This window comes from Dipodomys ordii, unplaced genomic scaffold (genome assembly GCF_000151885.1).
Source record: "Dipodomys ordii isolate 6190 unplaced genomic scaffold, Dord_2.0 Scaffold10, whole genome shotgun sequence".
In the NCBI taxonomy this organism is placed as follows: Eukaryota; Metazoa; Chordata; class Mammalia; order Rodentia; family Heteromyidae; genus Dipodomys; species Dipodomys ordii.
The window spans coordinates 13,599,575-13,616,027 of NW_012267226.1; the positions used below are offsets into that span (position 1 = coordinate 13,599,575).

Genomic DNA, 16,453 nt, shown 5'->3' on the forward strand with positions numbered 1-16,453 from the left:
GCTCTACCACTGAGCTACCTTCCCAGCCCTCCAATAGTCTTCTAAATTCCATTTGTATTTTCTTCATGTCTTCTCAATGTCTTTCCTAATTCTTGTGTTTTGTCTTCAACCCTTCAATGTTTTTCTTTTTTTAGTTACTGTTCAATGGAGGCTTTATTTCAAGTAGCAGATGAGGAAACTGATTCTGTGAGTGTATACATTCTGATGTACTTTAGTTCTTTCCCCAGCTCACAGTTCCAAAGGTGCATTCCAAGCCTGTGTTTCCTGATAACCAGACTCATGTTTTTTGGCAATATTTAAAACGGAAACAAGACAAAGTCCCTTATTCCTGCCCTCAGATTCTAGCTGAACAAGCCTAGAAATGTGGACCTGAAGGCTGCCAGGTCATCACGCAGGCGTTAAGGGGCCACATTCTGAGAGATACCACTTTGGGTGATTACACACCATATGGAAACTGTAGGAAAACGTCCAAAGGGCCATTTTACCCAAGTGAAAAAGTAACTCAACATTAAGAATAGAAGGGAAAACATGACTTTGGCCAATGGTGATGGCAGTTCTGCATCCGCGTACACATTCTGTGTGATTGTGGCAGTTGTTTTTTGGGGGGTGTTGTACACAGTAATTGCACAGAGGTGTTTTGTTGGTTATGACCATATGCATATAAAGAGCTTTGATCCGTTCACCCCTCCTATTACTCTGAAAGCTGTTCTTTAGATCCCACCTGTGGACTTCCACGCCAGCTGGCAGGGGGTTGACCAGATGTCTACTCAGTGATCGGTGTATATACATACGCCTCTTCATACTCAGAGGGGACAGGTGTGCGCTCTTGATAGTTCTCCTCTGGGAAGCATCAAGGCCATGTGTCACATTTCTCATTTCATATGAGCTTTCAAAGAACTCATTTGGCTGAGAGTTTTCAAATCCATTTTTCTCAACAGAAACTCATGGCTGACATTTTGTTCAGGGCAATGTTCTCAGGCCACCTGGACAAAAATCTCTGCCCAGCGTCAAAAAGGACCACCTGCTTTCACAGGAAAAGGTTTAAGCGTTTTAAATAAAATGCGACTGCCCTGAAAACCTGAAGAAGATATTGTTTTAGTGTCACCTATGATAGAAACTGCCATCTGTCACAAGGTTTCTTTTTCATATACGGTCAATTATGTTGACAGTATCCTGGGTTTGCAACATATGAACTTTGTGTTCTCCTCCAAGACTAAGTGGGCCCATTTTATTTCACAATTAAGATGTATAAAGAAGGTTGCTTTGTTACAAGGCACACAAAGCTTTTATTCCATAATCACTCACCAGTAGCATTACATAGAAATTAGAACACTATATTGGTCAAGCCTTTGTGTCTGATTTAAACAGAATTATAATGTAGGGCACATGTTTTTTTTTGTTTTTTTTTTTTTTGTCGGTTATGGGGCTTGAACTCTGGGCCTGGGCACTGTCCCTCAGCTCTTCAGCCAAGGCCAGCCCTCTAGCACTTGAGCTACAGCGCCACTTCCGGTTTTCTAAGTGTTTTATTGGAGATAAGAGTTTCACAAACTTTCCTGCCCGGGCTGGCTTTGAACCGCGATCCTCAGATCTCAGCCTCCTGAGTAGCTAGGATTATAGGCGTGAGCCACCAGCACCCAGCTACATGTTTTGTTTTTCCTACTCAACTATTTTATTTCAAATCGCATTTACATGTGTATATGTGTGTGTATGTATGCATATATGTATATGTGTGTGTGTGTGCGCACTATGTATGTATGCATTTTTCCCTCCATGATGGGGACTAAACTTGGGGCTTCATATACTCTAGGCAAACACTCTACCACTAAACCATATCTCCATATCAAATCCCATATTCTTCCTCTTCCTCTTCCCATTGAAGCCAACAACTACAGTTCTAATAGCAATAATAAAGGGATAAGAAATTGTTATTTATAGGATTTTTAATTTCAAAGCTAAGAACTAGAGTCATTGATAGAGTAAAGGAGAGAAATCTTTAGTTTATATATAAAATTCATTGTTCTGCCTGGGCAGAAAAGTCTGTGAGACTTATCTCTAATTAAAAAAAGCTGGACATGGAGCTGAAACTCAAGTTGCAGAATACTAGCCTTCAGCAAAAAAGCTCAGGGAAAGCTCTCAGATCATAAGTTTGAGCCCCACAACTGGCACAAAAATAAAAGAAAAAACAACTAAGCTTTGTATTTGAGTGCAGATCAAGAATCTAAAACCTGGATTGGAAGTGTGGCCCAGTTGGTACAGTGCCAGCCAATGAGCAACAGCATCAGGTACCAAGTTCAAGTCCTGGTCTTGGACAAAAAAAAAGAATCCAAAACCTGATATTCAGTTACTAAAAATCTCAGCAATTAAATAATTTCAACTATTCAAGTATAAAATGCTTATTTAGAGCATTTTAGCCCAAAGAAAAATGAGTTAGAAGTGTATTTCAGTAGTTCATTTACCCACATACTAATTAATAGGGCAGATGTTCATTTGCTCAAGCAATTAAGGGAAATTGTACTGAACATCCATGACTATGTGGGTAAGTTCTATCCTAGTAAGGTGTGGTGATAGTTCCTATTGATGAAAACATTTTCTGTAATATAGCACTCAGTCATACACTGTTTAGGCCCTGGAATAATGTTTTAAAGCACGCAGTTACCTTCAGAATGCTGTACTCTCCCTCCCATGCAAGCATCCCATCCCTATCTGGATCATTTCAGGTACACGGAAACACTACTCTTATTAGCTGTGTAGGAAGAGCTGACAATTATGAAGTCCTGGTATCAAACTGAAGGTTTCTTAACTAATATCTACTTAAAAATTTCTCTGAGAAGCTCTCCTTTGGTACATTTCCACAAGCATTTTCTTTAAATAAGAGAACAATCAATTCAGTCCCCCTTTTAAAAAAATATATCTAGGTATATTTTTTCCCCATATGACATTTTCAGTAAAGAGTCAGCTCTTTTGAAGAATGACACACCAGTTTCCCTGATCATAGTAGCTTTTCAGAATGCTAACGTTTCCCAGTGTCTGGCAGGCAGCTTCCAGCTCCCCGCCACAAAACACGTGGTAGTACCGGTGACAGATGGGGCCTGGGTTCTGGGGTTCTGTGGAACCAAATGACACAGAGGCCTTGTCTTTACCAGTGTTCCTTTTGAGATGCCAGGGAACCAGTACATCTTGAGATTGAAAAGAAGTCCTATTAGTATGAATAGGCAGTTCTGAACTGATTCCTCCCTCCTGAACATGGTTCACGGAGGGGACAGAAGATGCCGAGTCTTGACAGGCCTCACCACGCATTTGCTCCACAAGCAATCCTTCTGCAGATGTAGCACTCGTTAGCTCCTCTTGAGCTCCTCGGCTAATTCTGTTTCCTCTAAGATACTTGGACTTCTGATTGTTATATTCTTGTTCCATTGCCCAGACATAAATGAGTGCTGTCCCACCAGGCCTCAACAGTCGAACAAGTTCTTGGATAGCTGCCACTCTACGCTCCTAAAAAGAAAAACCAGCATATTGCCATTTATCAACTAGGAGGATATACAGAAAGAAAATGTTAAGACATAATAAACTGTTGGACTGACAAAATGTTTTATAGGAAACAGTAAAGAATTTTTTTAAGGACATTTTAATCTTTAAGGGGAAAAAAAAGTGCTGAAGAAAGGGAAAAAGGAGAATTTTATTTCTATCCATCTTCCCTGTAATTTTCCATAACTGGCTGGCTAGAATACATGAGACAACTAACTATTAGGTCCTTATAGAGTGGTGATCAGTAGGATGTCGTGCATTTAGGTGAAGCATTGCATTTATGTGACGCCTTTTTATAAAAGCAATGTGCAAACCACTTCTACGTCCATCCCTGAAGTAACTTGTATGGATTCTCCTGCTAAAAGGAGCCACAACAGCTAGATGAAGCACAGTCTGAGTGTCCCTCAGGCCAAATCCTCGAGACCAGAGTGTTTCAGATTTTTGGATTCTGGGCTATTTTCATATATGTAATGAATATGGAAATGGGGACCAAGTCTAAACACAAATTTCATTTATGTTTGATGTACACCTTCCATGAGTATAAACATATATGCATGATATATTTAGTGTGCCTATGTTTTGATGGCTACTCATCAGAAGAGGTCAGGTGTTGAGTGACATCACAATGATGTGTAAAATAGTTCCACGTTTTGAAACATTTTTAATTTTCGAGTTAAGGATACTCAAACTATATAAAACAGTTGCTTAAAGGCAGAAGTGAAATCCGGCAGACTCAATCAAAAACTATAATCCCAATAAGAATCTGTTAATCCAGTGTAGGGAAAATAGAATGGGAGCAGAAAACAGAAGTCTCACTGGCCTGAGGAGACAAGGCTCAGAGTACAGCGAGGTTAGAGCAGTGGAGAACTGAGAAGAGGAATCACAGATAAAGGAGGAACTGCAGGGAGGAGATTCTCAGAAACTCAGTGGAGGAGTAGCTGGGGCATTAAATGGCAAAGCAGATATTTAAGCAGCCAAACAATGCAGAAAAAGAAATGGAAGCAGGACATGGTAGTGTATGCCAATAATCCCATCCCTCAGGAAGCACAAACAGGAGGACCATAAGTGCCACGCCATCCTGGCACGAAGACATTCTAGAAAAGCCTAGAGGGAGAAAACAAATGGAAACAAATGAAAGTTTAGACAGGTTCCAAGTAGGTAAAACCCATGAACTTCTTTTGACAGTTTAGTTACAAGTTCTCGAAGAGAGACAATTAACACTCACTGCGGTTGCCAAGTGGTGGATGACAGCAATAGAGATGCAAGCATCACAGGACCCACTGCGCACCGGAACCGCTAGCGCATCGCCAACAAAGGCCTGAAACTGCCTCTCTCTACAGATGGCTACGAGGTTTTCACTACGATCACAACCAATCTATAACACAGAAAGGAAAGCATTTCACTATACTATGTCCAAGTAGCACAAGAAATTGAGAACTCCAGTTTTATTTTTTACCTTACAGTCATCAGAAAGACTGCATATCTGGGTTTATGCTACCTAACGTCATTACACAGGTTTCCTGTTCATTATAAACTGGCTCATCACTAATACATTGTCAGAATATGAAATTGTTCAAAGCAGCATTTATGACCTTAACATATCAAACAGAAGTCAAATTAGCGAATGGAAATAAGATAACTAGAAAAAAGAAAGACTGTAATCAAAAAGGGAAGACCCATTTGCTTCAACTCATCACTATTTCCAGCCAGATCTTTCTGCCATATGACACATCTAAAAATCAAATTTATCCCATATACACAGACAGTTAGTCTACCTGAGGGAGCTACAAATATGGTGGGAGGAGGTTACGAGAATATCTTCCATACTATATATACTATGTTGTGAAGCCCCAGACCAGGTTATGAGAATATCCTCCATACTATATATACCATGTTGTAAGACCCCAGACCAGGTGGGTGAGTTCCCTTCCTTCTTCCTTATACTTTGAACATGTATTACATTTACAGCCACTATAATCACTATAATTTCTTTGTTTTCCCAACAAATTCTTTTTCTTTCCAACAAATTCTTTTGTTGTACCAAACAAGAAAGAAAGTAAAATAGCTTATTTCTATTCTTAATGCTACTGAGTCTTTCCTTCTTCAATGCTAACCTTATCAAGAAGAAATGCTGAATACAAATTGTGTAAGCAATTAGGAACCTTTACAACAAACCAGGGCTGGGAATATGGCTTAGTGGTAGAGTGCTTGTTTAGCATGCGTGAATCCCTGGGTTCGATTCCTCAGTACCACATAAACAGAAAAAGCAGGAAGTGGCACTGTGACTCAAGTGGTAGAATGATAGCCTTGAGCAAAAGAAGCTCAGGGACAGTGCCCAGGCCTTGAGTTCAAGCCCCAGCAATCAAAAAACAAAAAACAAAAACAAAAAAAACCTACAAGAAGCCCGCCAGAGGAACAAGGTTATAAGGTTATCAGGATTGTCAGGAAGTAAGACAACCTCAGTAGCCTATTTCTTATTCATAAGTTTTGTGTTAGAAAATGAAATCTAAACCAAGGTGGGAAAAAAAAAACTACAAATGATGGAATACCCATACATGTCTAAGAGAATAAAAGAGAATTGGAGTGTCCCTAATTTTCAACTTGTTTGTTATACATTTTCTATGACAGCCTAGAAAGGAACACACATCACCGAAAGAAAGGTTATGATAACGACTCTAAAAACAGAAGGCAGATGCAGCACTACTTGCCATGTATAACTCCTTATTGATGCCAAGATACTTCCCATTCCCACATCCAATATCAGCCACTACCGAACCACTTGGCAAAGCCTTCAAAAACTCCACGATGCACGGCCAAGGAGTGTGCCTCGTGCTGCTGAAGTGCCCAGCAATCTCTTCATACACACGGTGGACGTACTCCTGCTCCAGCCGGGATGCTTCTTTATCACTCTCTGGAAATGACGGAGGCTTCTCTTTTCTCTGGCTGTCACAGACCAGAGAATAATCTAAAGAAAAAAAAATAAAATAAACCTTGCATTTTTACCCAAAATGATTTAAAAGGTATAAGTTTTCCTCAAAAAAATGAATGCAAATTTGGTAACTCAAAATTAGATAGGCTCTGATTTATCAGTTGAAAACAAAGCAAAAACACTTAGTTCTTGATGAGTAGTATAGTGGCAAACACATGTAATCCCAAGGACTTAGAAGGCTGCGACAGGAAAATCACAATTTCAGGGCCTGCCTGGGCAACATAGAAAGTTCCAGGCTAGCTTAGGCTACCTAGTGAGACAGGCTACCCTGCCTCAACTGCAAACAAGAAAAGCTCTTTCCTAAGAAGGTCTAACGTTCTCTTGTGAGTCTAACATAAAAAGAAGAGGAAAATCCATTTGTAACCAAACAAAAAGACAATTCTGCATCAATCTTAGAACATCTTGGAATAAGAGTTCTATTTTTCAGGAAAGCAACTTTTATAGCTCTAACATTACTAATAGAAATCTAGCTAAATTGGGATTTAGAGATTCCCCCCGGCCCCTCGGCAAGTAAAGGAGTTAGAGGCAAAAAAAAAAAAATGGAAACAACATCTTACTCCATAATAATCAGTGTTTACTGAATGGTATTTGAACCAGTTTAAAAGTGTTGTCTCAATTCTTACATTAGTATTAGGAAGTGGGTATTAATACATTTATTTCACAGACAAGAAAATGGCAGCACAAAGTAGTGTAATATCATTTCTAAAGCAACACAGTCAATCACACAGATACAACTTGAACTTGGCAGCACAGACTCTGCAGTGGGTCATTCCCTTCCATAGAGCCCGACAAGAAACACCAAGCATAGTAAACAATTCAGCCAACTGCTAAAAGAATGGCTTTTAAGAGCTCTCACCATGAAAAATATATTTAAATATGTGACATACTGCATATACTAATTAGCCTAATTTACCCATTCCGTAACATGCTCATATTCCAAAGTACAGACATACAGAACAAATATATATAATGTTTTCAAAAGTTAATGAATATTTGCAAACTGAAGACCAAGTGAGAGGTTTTTAGAGCTTCCCATACATTTAATAAATGCCCATAACATAGAAACATTTATGTAAGAAAATTAGCTCATCTTTCTTACTATACCTCAAGTATCCTGAGGATGGAAGTTATCTTTATTTTTCCATACCTTATAAAGCTATGGGTGGCAATGTTAGATTTCATCAAATTCTAAACAACCTCTTTCAACTTAAAAAAAAATGACCTTTTGAAAAGGACTGAAGTAGTAGAGTACCATGTCTGCCTAGCAAGTGTGAGACACTCAGTTCAAACTCCAGTACCACACACACAAACACATTTCGTGTACTTTCTTTTTTTTGGTTGGTCATGGGGCTTGAACTCTAGGTGCTATCCCTCAGCTCTTCAGCTCAAGGCTAGTACTCTAACACTTGAGCCACAGCACCACTTCTGGCTTTCTGGTGGTTAATTGGAGATAAGAGTCTCACAGACTTTCCTGCCTAGGCTGGCCTTTGAACTGCTATCTTCACCTCTCAGCCTTCTGAGTAGTTAGGATTACAGGTGTGAGCCACCAGGGCCTGGCTACATTCAGTGTTCTTAAAGACACTTTCAACAAAATAAGCAAAAGACTACTTTAAGCTTCACTGCTATCAAGATACCAAATACATAAATTTCACATTTGTTTTTGTTACTTATGGGGCTTAAACTCTAGGCCTGAGTACTATTCCTGAGCTCTTTTTGCTCAAGGCTAGTGTAATACCACTTTAAACCACAGCTCCACTTAGGGTTTTTGAGTGGTTAATTGGAGATAAGAGTCTCTTGGGGGGGGAAAGAAAAAAAGAGTCTCTTGGAGACTTTTCTGCCCAGGATGGGTTCCAACTGCAATTCTTAGATCTCAACCTCCTAAGTAGCCAGAATTACAGGCATGAACTACCTGTGCCTGGCTGATTTCATGTTTTGCTAACCGGATGACACCTTATATATAATACAGAATTTTAATTCAAAATGTTATTAAGATTACAACTAAGTCCAAAAACTACTAATAGATGCTATTACAACTGAAACTCTCAAGATACAAAAGGGATTTTACAATTACTGTCATTTTATGATTATTGAAACATTTTCTAGGCGCTAGTGGCTCACGCCTGTAATCCTAACTACTCAGGAGGCTAAGATCAAGGATCACAGTTCAAAGCCAGACCAGGCAGGAAAGACCGTAAGACTTATCTCCAATTAGCTACCAAAAATAGCCAGAAGTAGTGCTATGGCTCAAAAGGTAGAGTGCTAGCCTTGAGCATAAAAACTTATAGACAGGGCCCAGACCGAGTCCAGCCAAAGAAAGGCAGAAAGGCAAGTGGGGGGGGGGGGGAATAGGAAAGAGGGAGGGAGGGAGGATGGGAGAGAGGGAAGGAAAGAAAATGAAACATTTTTCTCAACTCCAAGAAATACAAGCATGATGTGCTTACATCAACAGCTCAGAGTAACATTTTCTTGACACATAGTTTTGTGGTTCCTTTTAGTCCCTTACAAACTGACTAACCCACCAAACCCTGTTCCCCCCCTACAGTCACCTGCTATGGAGCAATCTGTCAACTCCCGCTTCCCTGCTGCGTTACTAAAAGGTGATTTAGAAACCCTCAAGGCCTGTTTTTACAAGTCATATTTTACTGACCTATAATTCTAGCACTGTCAACTGTTATTCAAGTAAAGAAAATATTTTCTTAGCACTCAACTATGCAGAAGAACTGAGCTTGGGAAAGCAGCCCCTGCTTCCAAAGAATCAGAATTATAATGGGGGTGATTCAGAAAGTATAGACTACAAGAAATGATAGGAGACAAGTTAGGAGTTTTTCTTAGGTATTAATGATACCTTAACGGATTTTTCATACTAGACTTACTCCACTTTACCCTAGAGGTAGAATTATATACTTACTACAGTTACAAGGTGTGCGCCTCACTTTCCTAAATGTAAATGAAGTCCGTACTCCTCTCTTGCTTAGAGTTAAGTTTCCAATATCACTGGTAATAATTCCACTTCTGTAATGCTCAGATGCATGAACAGTGTCAAATTTTCTGGGTGTGATTCTAAAAACAACAGGCAAAATAACTTGCTTAATATTGTAAGACGAAAGAAAGATACTTCAGGTCTTTACAAATATTGAGGGAACAGAGCAAATTTCCAAGAACTTATTGCAAATATCTACTGGATTTCCTGAATTGTCAGACATTTTTCTTTATGTTTTAAAATTTTAATTTTACACAATCTACCTCAAATTTATTTTGGGAACTGAGGTAGATCAAAGTTTACTTCCAATGGATATCCAGTGCCTATCCATCAAAAAATTTTCATTCCACATCTAATTACACTGGTGTCTCTGTCAAAAATCAGCTGACTTACATGTGTGGATGGGTGTGCTTCTGCACCTTATTCCACCCCACTGCTAATGTATGTCCATCTTAATATTGAGATTATGTTCTTTGGATTATGTACCTATATAGTAAAGTCTCTCAATGTTGTCCTTCTCTTCCAATATTGTTTTGACTATTCCTTATAAATTTTAGAATCAATTTGCTAATTATTATGAAAAAACAAAACAAAATCCTCTCATGATTTCTGTTGGAATTACATGGAGTCATACATTGGTTTAGGGACATAAGTTTCCTATCTGTGATTACAGCATCGGTATCTGTTTACTTTGGTCTTCTCTTACTTTTCACTATTGTGACAAAATGCCTGAGAGGAACATGAGGGAGGAAGGGCTTATTCTGATCTACTATTTCACAGTGTTCAGTCAGTCCCCCGAGATGGGGAGGGTGTGGTAGGGTAGATCAGGAAACAGAGATGCTGTGCTAGAGGGCTTTTCTCCTTTTCCCCTTTCATTCTATCAGGACCCTTTCCCCACTGAACCCTCGCTGGAAATACTCTCACAGTCATACTCAGAAGTATACTTCACCCATCTCCTAGGTGTGTCTCAATCCAGTCAAGATGACAAGATAAACCATCACAATAACTTGCTTTGTCAAACTGAAGAAGTTTATTTCTTTTCAGGGTTTACTGAGATCTTGCCAAATACAGAAGATTATCCTTTATTCTTTTCATATGATGAACTATGCTGATTGATTTTAAAGTGCCAAACTAACCTTAACACTGAGATAAACTCAACTTAGTCATAATGCGTTTACTTTTTTCCCTGTTGCAGGATTGGATTTTTTTTTCTGATTCAGGGATTTGAACTCAGGGCCTTGTATTGGCTCCATTGGCTGGTTGGCTTACTTGCCTGATATTCCACTACTTGAACCATGCCTCCAGCCCACTTTTTTCTGAGGCTGGAGTCTAAAAGACTTTTCTGCCTGAGCTGGCTATATTACCTTGATCCTCCAGATCTCAGCCTCCTAAGTAGCTAGGATTACACAGATATGAGCCACTGCCAACCAGTTCCTTCTAAGTATTGCCAAATACATAGTAATACGCTTTGTTTCAGAAAAGCAGTGTTTTCTTTCATTTTTCTTGAAAAACATATTCTCATTCAACGTAGCTTCGATTGCCTAGTTTTAATAGAGACACAAGTTCAAGAAACATTTGATTTTCCCTTAATTCTATTTTAAGATTAAAAAAAAAACAATAGGGCAAGCTCAGTGATTATGAGAAACCTGACCTTTGTCATTTTGACAAGTTTGACCGTCATGACCATCGCCATTTGGGGGCAGGAAATGACATAATGACTGACCAGAGACTCTGACCCACCACGGAGGCAAGCAAACAAAAGGATACATCAAACTAATGGGATAACTGACAGTGAGCCCGTTAACATTTCTCTAGAAACACAATATGGTTACTGTAAGTGACTGCCCTTCCACAGCCATCATTAATCGCCCAGCTCCCACACACCCAACCACACACATTTGCTGCAGGCAGATACAAGGAAAACATAATCAATCAGGGTGGTGGGTAATAAATGACACTAATACTCACACTGGATTCAAGGAGTAATAGAAAATGGGGAAACTGGAGACCTGGACAAGAAGGCCTCCCCTAAAGAATGACACACGATTCAGTCTCAATGATAGGAGGAAAAAAACATCTTTTCTGTCAAACCAAAATGTCTCCATCTTGTAACAAGGTACCATTCTGGAGTGATTTTTCCTGGAATTATTTGCTTCTTGACTTCAAACTATTAACTGTCGACTGTGGTGTTTGTAACCAGCCAGCCACATCAAGTGGGACCCTTTTCGATGCCAGCTGGAGTGCTCTCTAACTTTTTTGTATTACCCCATCACCCTGGTAACCATCTGTGAAAAGAATGTCAGCCTGACTCCTTGACAAGGAGAAGGGACAGCTCAGGTTGGGATAAACACTCAGCAGACTGCCCCACTCATGTGTCTGTGTAACCCTGGGGAGAATGGCAAGGCATCTGCTGTGCAGAAATAAATTGCCTTGTCAAGGTCTCCTTTACCTCATGCGTCTATTCATTTTCTGACACTGGAGAATCGTGTCTTTCCAACAATGACAGCTACCAAGCAACTGTATGACCCAGGAACCAGATCTCAGCTCTCAGGAGCAGCAGTAGATTCAGGCCTTTATATGAAAGCTCATGAACCAGACACTAAAAAAAAGTAAGTGCAACAATGCAGAAGGAACTCCATCACTGAGAGCAGGTCAGTACCTACCCATGGGTCCAAAGGTATCTAGATTCTCCCGTCATGACCAGCAAACTCCGACGAGGTAACATAACTTGCACTAGGACACCATCTGGATGCTTAAAATCCATAACAATCTTGAAGCAAAGACAAAAGCATAAAGATCAATACAAAGTTGCACAAGCCCCAAGGATTAAGGATAACACATATTCTGGCCATCTTTCTGGCCAATAGCTAGGAAAGCATAATCATGTTTACAGACTAGCATAGCATACTAGTTCTAAAAACTTTAGTGTATATGAAAGTCAACTGAAGAACAAAAAAAAGAAAAAAAACACACACTTCATCCACTGAGATTTGGACTGAGCAAATCTGCGGGAATCTGCATTTCTAACAAGGAGTGACCCCACAAATTACAATGCAGGTGGTGGTCTGCTTTGTAAGGCAGTGGAAACACACAGGACTACGAAGCCGACAGTCATTCCTAGTCAGGCTCTCCGTGCAACCACATGCCTCCAACAAACCATTTCCTTCTCTCTGCCCAACCATTTCAGGATTTTTCTTTTTTTTTGGTCCAGTCGTGGGGCCTGAACTCTGGGCCTGGGCACTGTCCCTCAGCTCTTCAGCTCAAAGCTAGCGCTCTACCACTTGAGCCACAGCACCACTCCCGGCTTTTTTCTTTTTGCTTATGGGGTGCTGAGGAATCGAACCCAGGGCCTCATGCATGCAAGGCAAGCACTCTACCACTGAGCCACCTTCCCAGCCCCCCCCCATTTCAGGATTTTTATCAATACTTAATTATATAAATTATATAATCATAGTGTCTGGCACATTGCAAACACACAAAAAAAAGCTTCACTTTTACTTAATACTGTACTTATAAGATACAAGTTTCATAATAAGTAGTATTTTCATGAACAACTTAATATTTCCATCAAAGTAAGTTCACAGGCACAGATGTGAATATTACAGTTTTTTTTTTTGTTTTTGTTTTTTTGTCGGTTGTGGGGCCCGAACTCTGGAGCCTGGGTGCTCTTCAGCTAAAGGCTAGCCCTCTACCACTGGAACCACAGTGCCACTTCCGGCTTTTTTTTTTCTTTTTGCTTATGTGGTGCTGAGGAATCAAACCCAGCCTCATGCATGCAAGGCAAGCGCTCTACCACTGAGCCACCTTCCCAGCCCCAAATATTACAGTCTTTAACACAGACAGACAAGCTATCTTCCAAAGACTGGACTAATCTACATTCACACAGGCAATACTTTGCCAAGACAGGAATATCATTTTCTGTTAAAATCTTTAATTATAAGCCCAGCACCAGTGGCTCATGCCCATCATCCTAGCTACTCAGGAGGCTGAGATCTGAGGATCACGGTTCAAAGCCAGCCCAGGCAGGAAAGTCTGTTGAGACTCTTATCTCCAATAAACCACCAGAAAACTGGAAGTGGCTCTGTGGCTCAAGTGGTAGAGTGCTCGCCTTGAGCTGAAGAGCTGAAGCACAGCACCCAGGCCCAGAGTTCAAGTCCCACAACCGGACACACACACAAAAACCAATCTTTAATTATAAAAAAGGTGAACAAATAAGTCATACATTCTTTTAATTTGCAAATCACTGTAAATTTAAATTGTAACACATTCCATTGTTGTTCATCTTGTGCTTTTTGAAAGTGTCTACATTTTCATTTTGAACTGAGCTCTACAAATTATATAGCTGCCCTGGGAGCTCTGAAATTTTTTAGGTCATCAGTCTGTTGTCTTGTACTGACAAAACACAAAAACACTACCTATTTCTTTGCTTACAGAGCCCTTACCCTGATTAAATATTGTTATTTTTCTTTATTTTCTATATCTTTTATATTTTAGAATTCTGAAATTTATTTTAGCATTGACAGTCTCATTTTTTAAGGGAATCATTTTATCCATATAATTAAATTGATATTTCCTATGAAAATTTAAATCATAACAATGCTTGTTCAACAACAACAACCAAGACTTTTAATAACCTCAGGAAGGATTTACAATCAATAGTTCCCCTGCAACAGTTGAATCATTCTGCCACGTGACAGCTTTGCTCCACAGGAGCTTTTTTCCAATTATTCCTTTTGAGTTTACCTATTTCTTTTGCTCTCTGAGATGTCAGCTCAAGTCCCCAGCAGGCTCAGGAGTCATGAGTAAGGGTAATACTCAGCTCAGAGCAAACAAACAAAAACCTTAAGACATTCTCATCTTGAACAACCTTTACACATGCAAAATGTCAGGGTCACCACTCTATCACCCAGAAACAATAAGAATTCCTGGGAGAAAAGCACAAGAATAAGTGGATCTCTATGTTTGCTAAACAGAAATACTAGGAATACCTCTAAAAAGAAGGCAAAGGATTCTCGTTTTCAGAGGTTAGAATTAGATTGGGATTACCAAACTCTTGAGAAAATCCCTTAAGAGTATCTGGACAATACACAGTATGGTAAGAATGATGAGTGATTCATAATGAATAGTGAAAGCTGAGGGCAGAAGTTACTTTTAACTAGATGCCACGCCTACTCCGGTGGAGTCTGCTTAGCATGGGAAACCTGCTTTCAGATCTGAGAATGGGGCTTCAAAGAGGCCTACCTCCTGGAAAAGGCTGGCAAGCCCCTGGGAAAGATGTGTGGCTGTTTTTCTTTTCTTTGCTGTATAGGAGTGCCTATTAATCTTTTACTGTTCCTGCTGCTCATTGTACTTACTCATGCTCAACGTTCCCTTATTCAAGGCTCTTTCTTAAAAGTGTTGACGACTCGAACATCTGATGAATGTCTTGAGAATATGACTAACTCACCAGAGTTAAGTGCTACCCTGAAAGCCCCTCTTGTGGAGGCTAGTAGACAAGTCATAAGTAAATATAAAAGTATTGGGGGTTTCATGACGTCACTTCAACAGAAGGAATTGTTTGTAAGAGATTTACAAGAAGCTACAATAGACTCATATAGATATCCTGTAGATAAAAAAGATGTAGAAGGATATTTAGACCAAAAGCTAAATAAGATTCCTAAAAGGTTGGTAGATGGAAGGTGGCAATGGCTTATCAGAGGAAAATGGTGGGATCCTCCATTACTAGAGGACCCCAGAGACTTCCCCCAGATCCATAGCCTTTAACAGGTGTGTAGGATAAGGATGGCAACCGTTAGGGAAACTACTTAGGAGAAAGAACTTCCTATTACTCTCTTTCATTTACTGAGAGACTTGCTAGATCTAGGCCTCCGTGGTGCTTACTAACAAAGAAGAAACACGAAAGATCTTATGAGACAGTTAAGGCCTCTATGGAGAAGAGTAAATGATTATGTGAAAGGGTTACAGAAAAGACACTATGAGCTTAAATTTGATATATGGCCAGATTTAACTAAGTATATCATGATTTTTGGCCACAAATTGGGGACCCTCCAAAGAATGGCAAAGAAGCACAATTGCTTAGAAAAGATTTAAAACGTATAAAGTACAAAACTAAACAAAAGTAACTATGAAGTACTAGAGTTCATGCCTTTCTGTCCAGCACCTTGCCCATGTGCTCTGGTTAATGGTTAATAGGTGATAAACATTGAAACCAATTGTATTTCTTAAAAATAGAGGTAAAGCCAAAAACAAGGGCCTGTCATCATAGCTCGTCATCCAAAAAACAAGATCAGGCGACCAGCTGATGACCACCCAAAAAGGAAGCCTTGCAACAAGATTGTGTAAAGTTTTGCCCTTTCTCATGGAGACCTTTGCTATAAAAGCTTGTTATCCTCTGCATTAAATCGCACTCAGCATCCACTCCTCTTGTGTGTGAGTTGTCTGTTTGCCATCTCCCCACCTATTCCAGTTCCTCCACTAGGTGTCCTCCATCATCCCGACAGAACCAGTACACGGCAACTAGAGAAAATATTTCTTTTCTTTTCTGTTTGTTTGTTTGTTTTTTTTTTTTGGTTGGTCATGGGGCTTGAACTCTAGGCCTGGGGAACTGTCCCTCAGCTCTTCAACTCAAGGCTAGCATTCTACCACTTGATCCACAGCACCACTTCTGGCTTTTTCTGCTTATGTGGTACTGAGGAATTGAACCCAGGGCCTCATGCATGCAAGGCAGGCACTCTACTACTAAGCCACCTTCCCAGCCCCTAGAGAAAATATTTCATAGTTCAGAGTTCACCCATTTCCCACAACCTATCAAATATAAATCTTCTGTAGTTTTACTAACTTCTTTTGACCCAAATGAAATAGAGTTCACTTTTTTTTTCTTTTTTGGGGGTCCAGTTGTGGGGCCTGAACTCTGGGCCTGGGCACTGTCCCTCAGCTCTTCAGCTCAAGGCTAGCACTCT

General features: G+C 39.9%; 1 protein-coding gene across 1 annotated transcript in view; it reads right to left on the reverse strand.

The window, feature by feature from the left end:
• Positions 1-2,142: 2,142 nt before the first annotated feature.
• Positions 2,143-16,453, reverse strand: part of Alkbh8 (alkB, alkylation repair homolog 8 (E. coli)) — a 22,161-nt gene continuing 7,850 nt past the window's right edge. The window contains exons 9-13 of the mRNA XM_013009474.1: positions 12,158-12,264; positions 9,423-9,574; positions 6,234-6,490; positions 4,751-4,900; positions 2,143-3,492 (exon numbers count right to left, since the gene is read on the reverse strand). Coding sequence (XP_012864928.1) covers positions 2,953-3,492; positions 4,751-4,900; positions 6,234-6,490; positions 9,423-9,574; positions 12,158-12,264 — 1,206 coding nt within the window. The 3' untranslated portion in view covers positions 2,143-2,952. The remainder of the gene's footprint in view (positions 3,493-4,750; positions 4,901-6,233; positions 6,491-9,422; positions 9,575-12,157; positions 12,265-16,453) is intronic.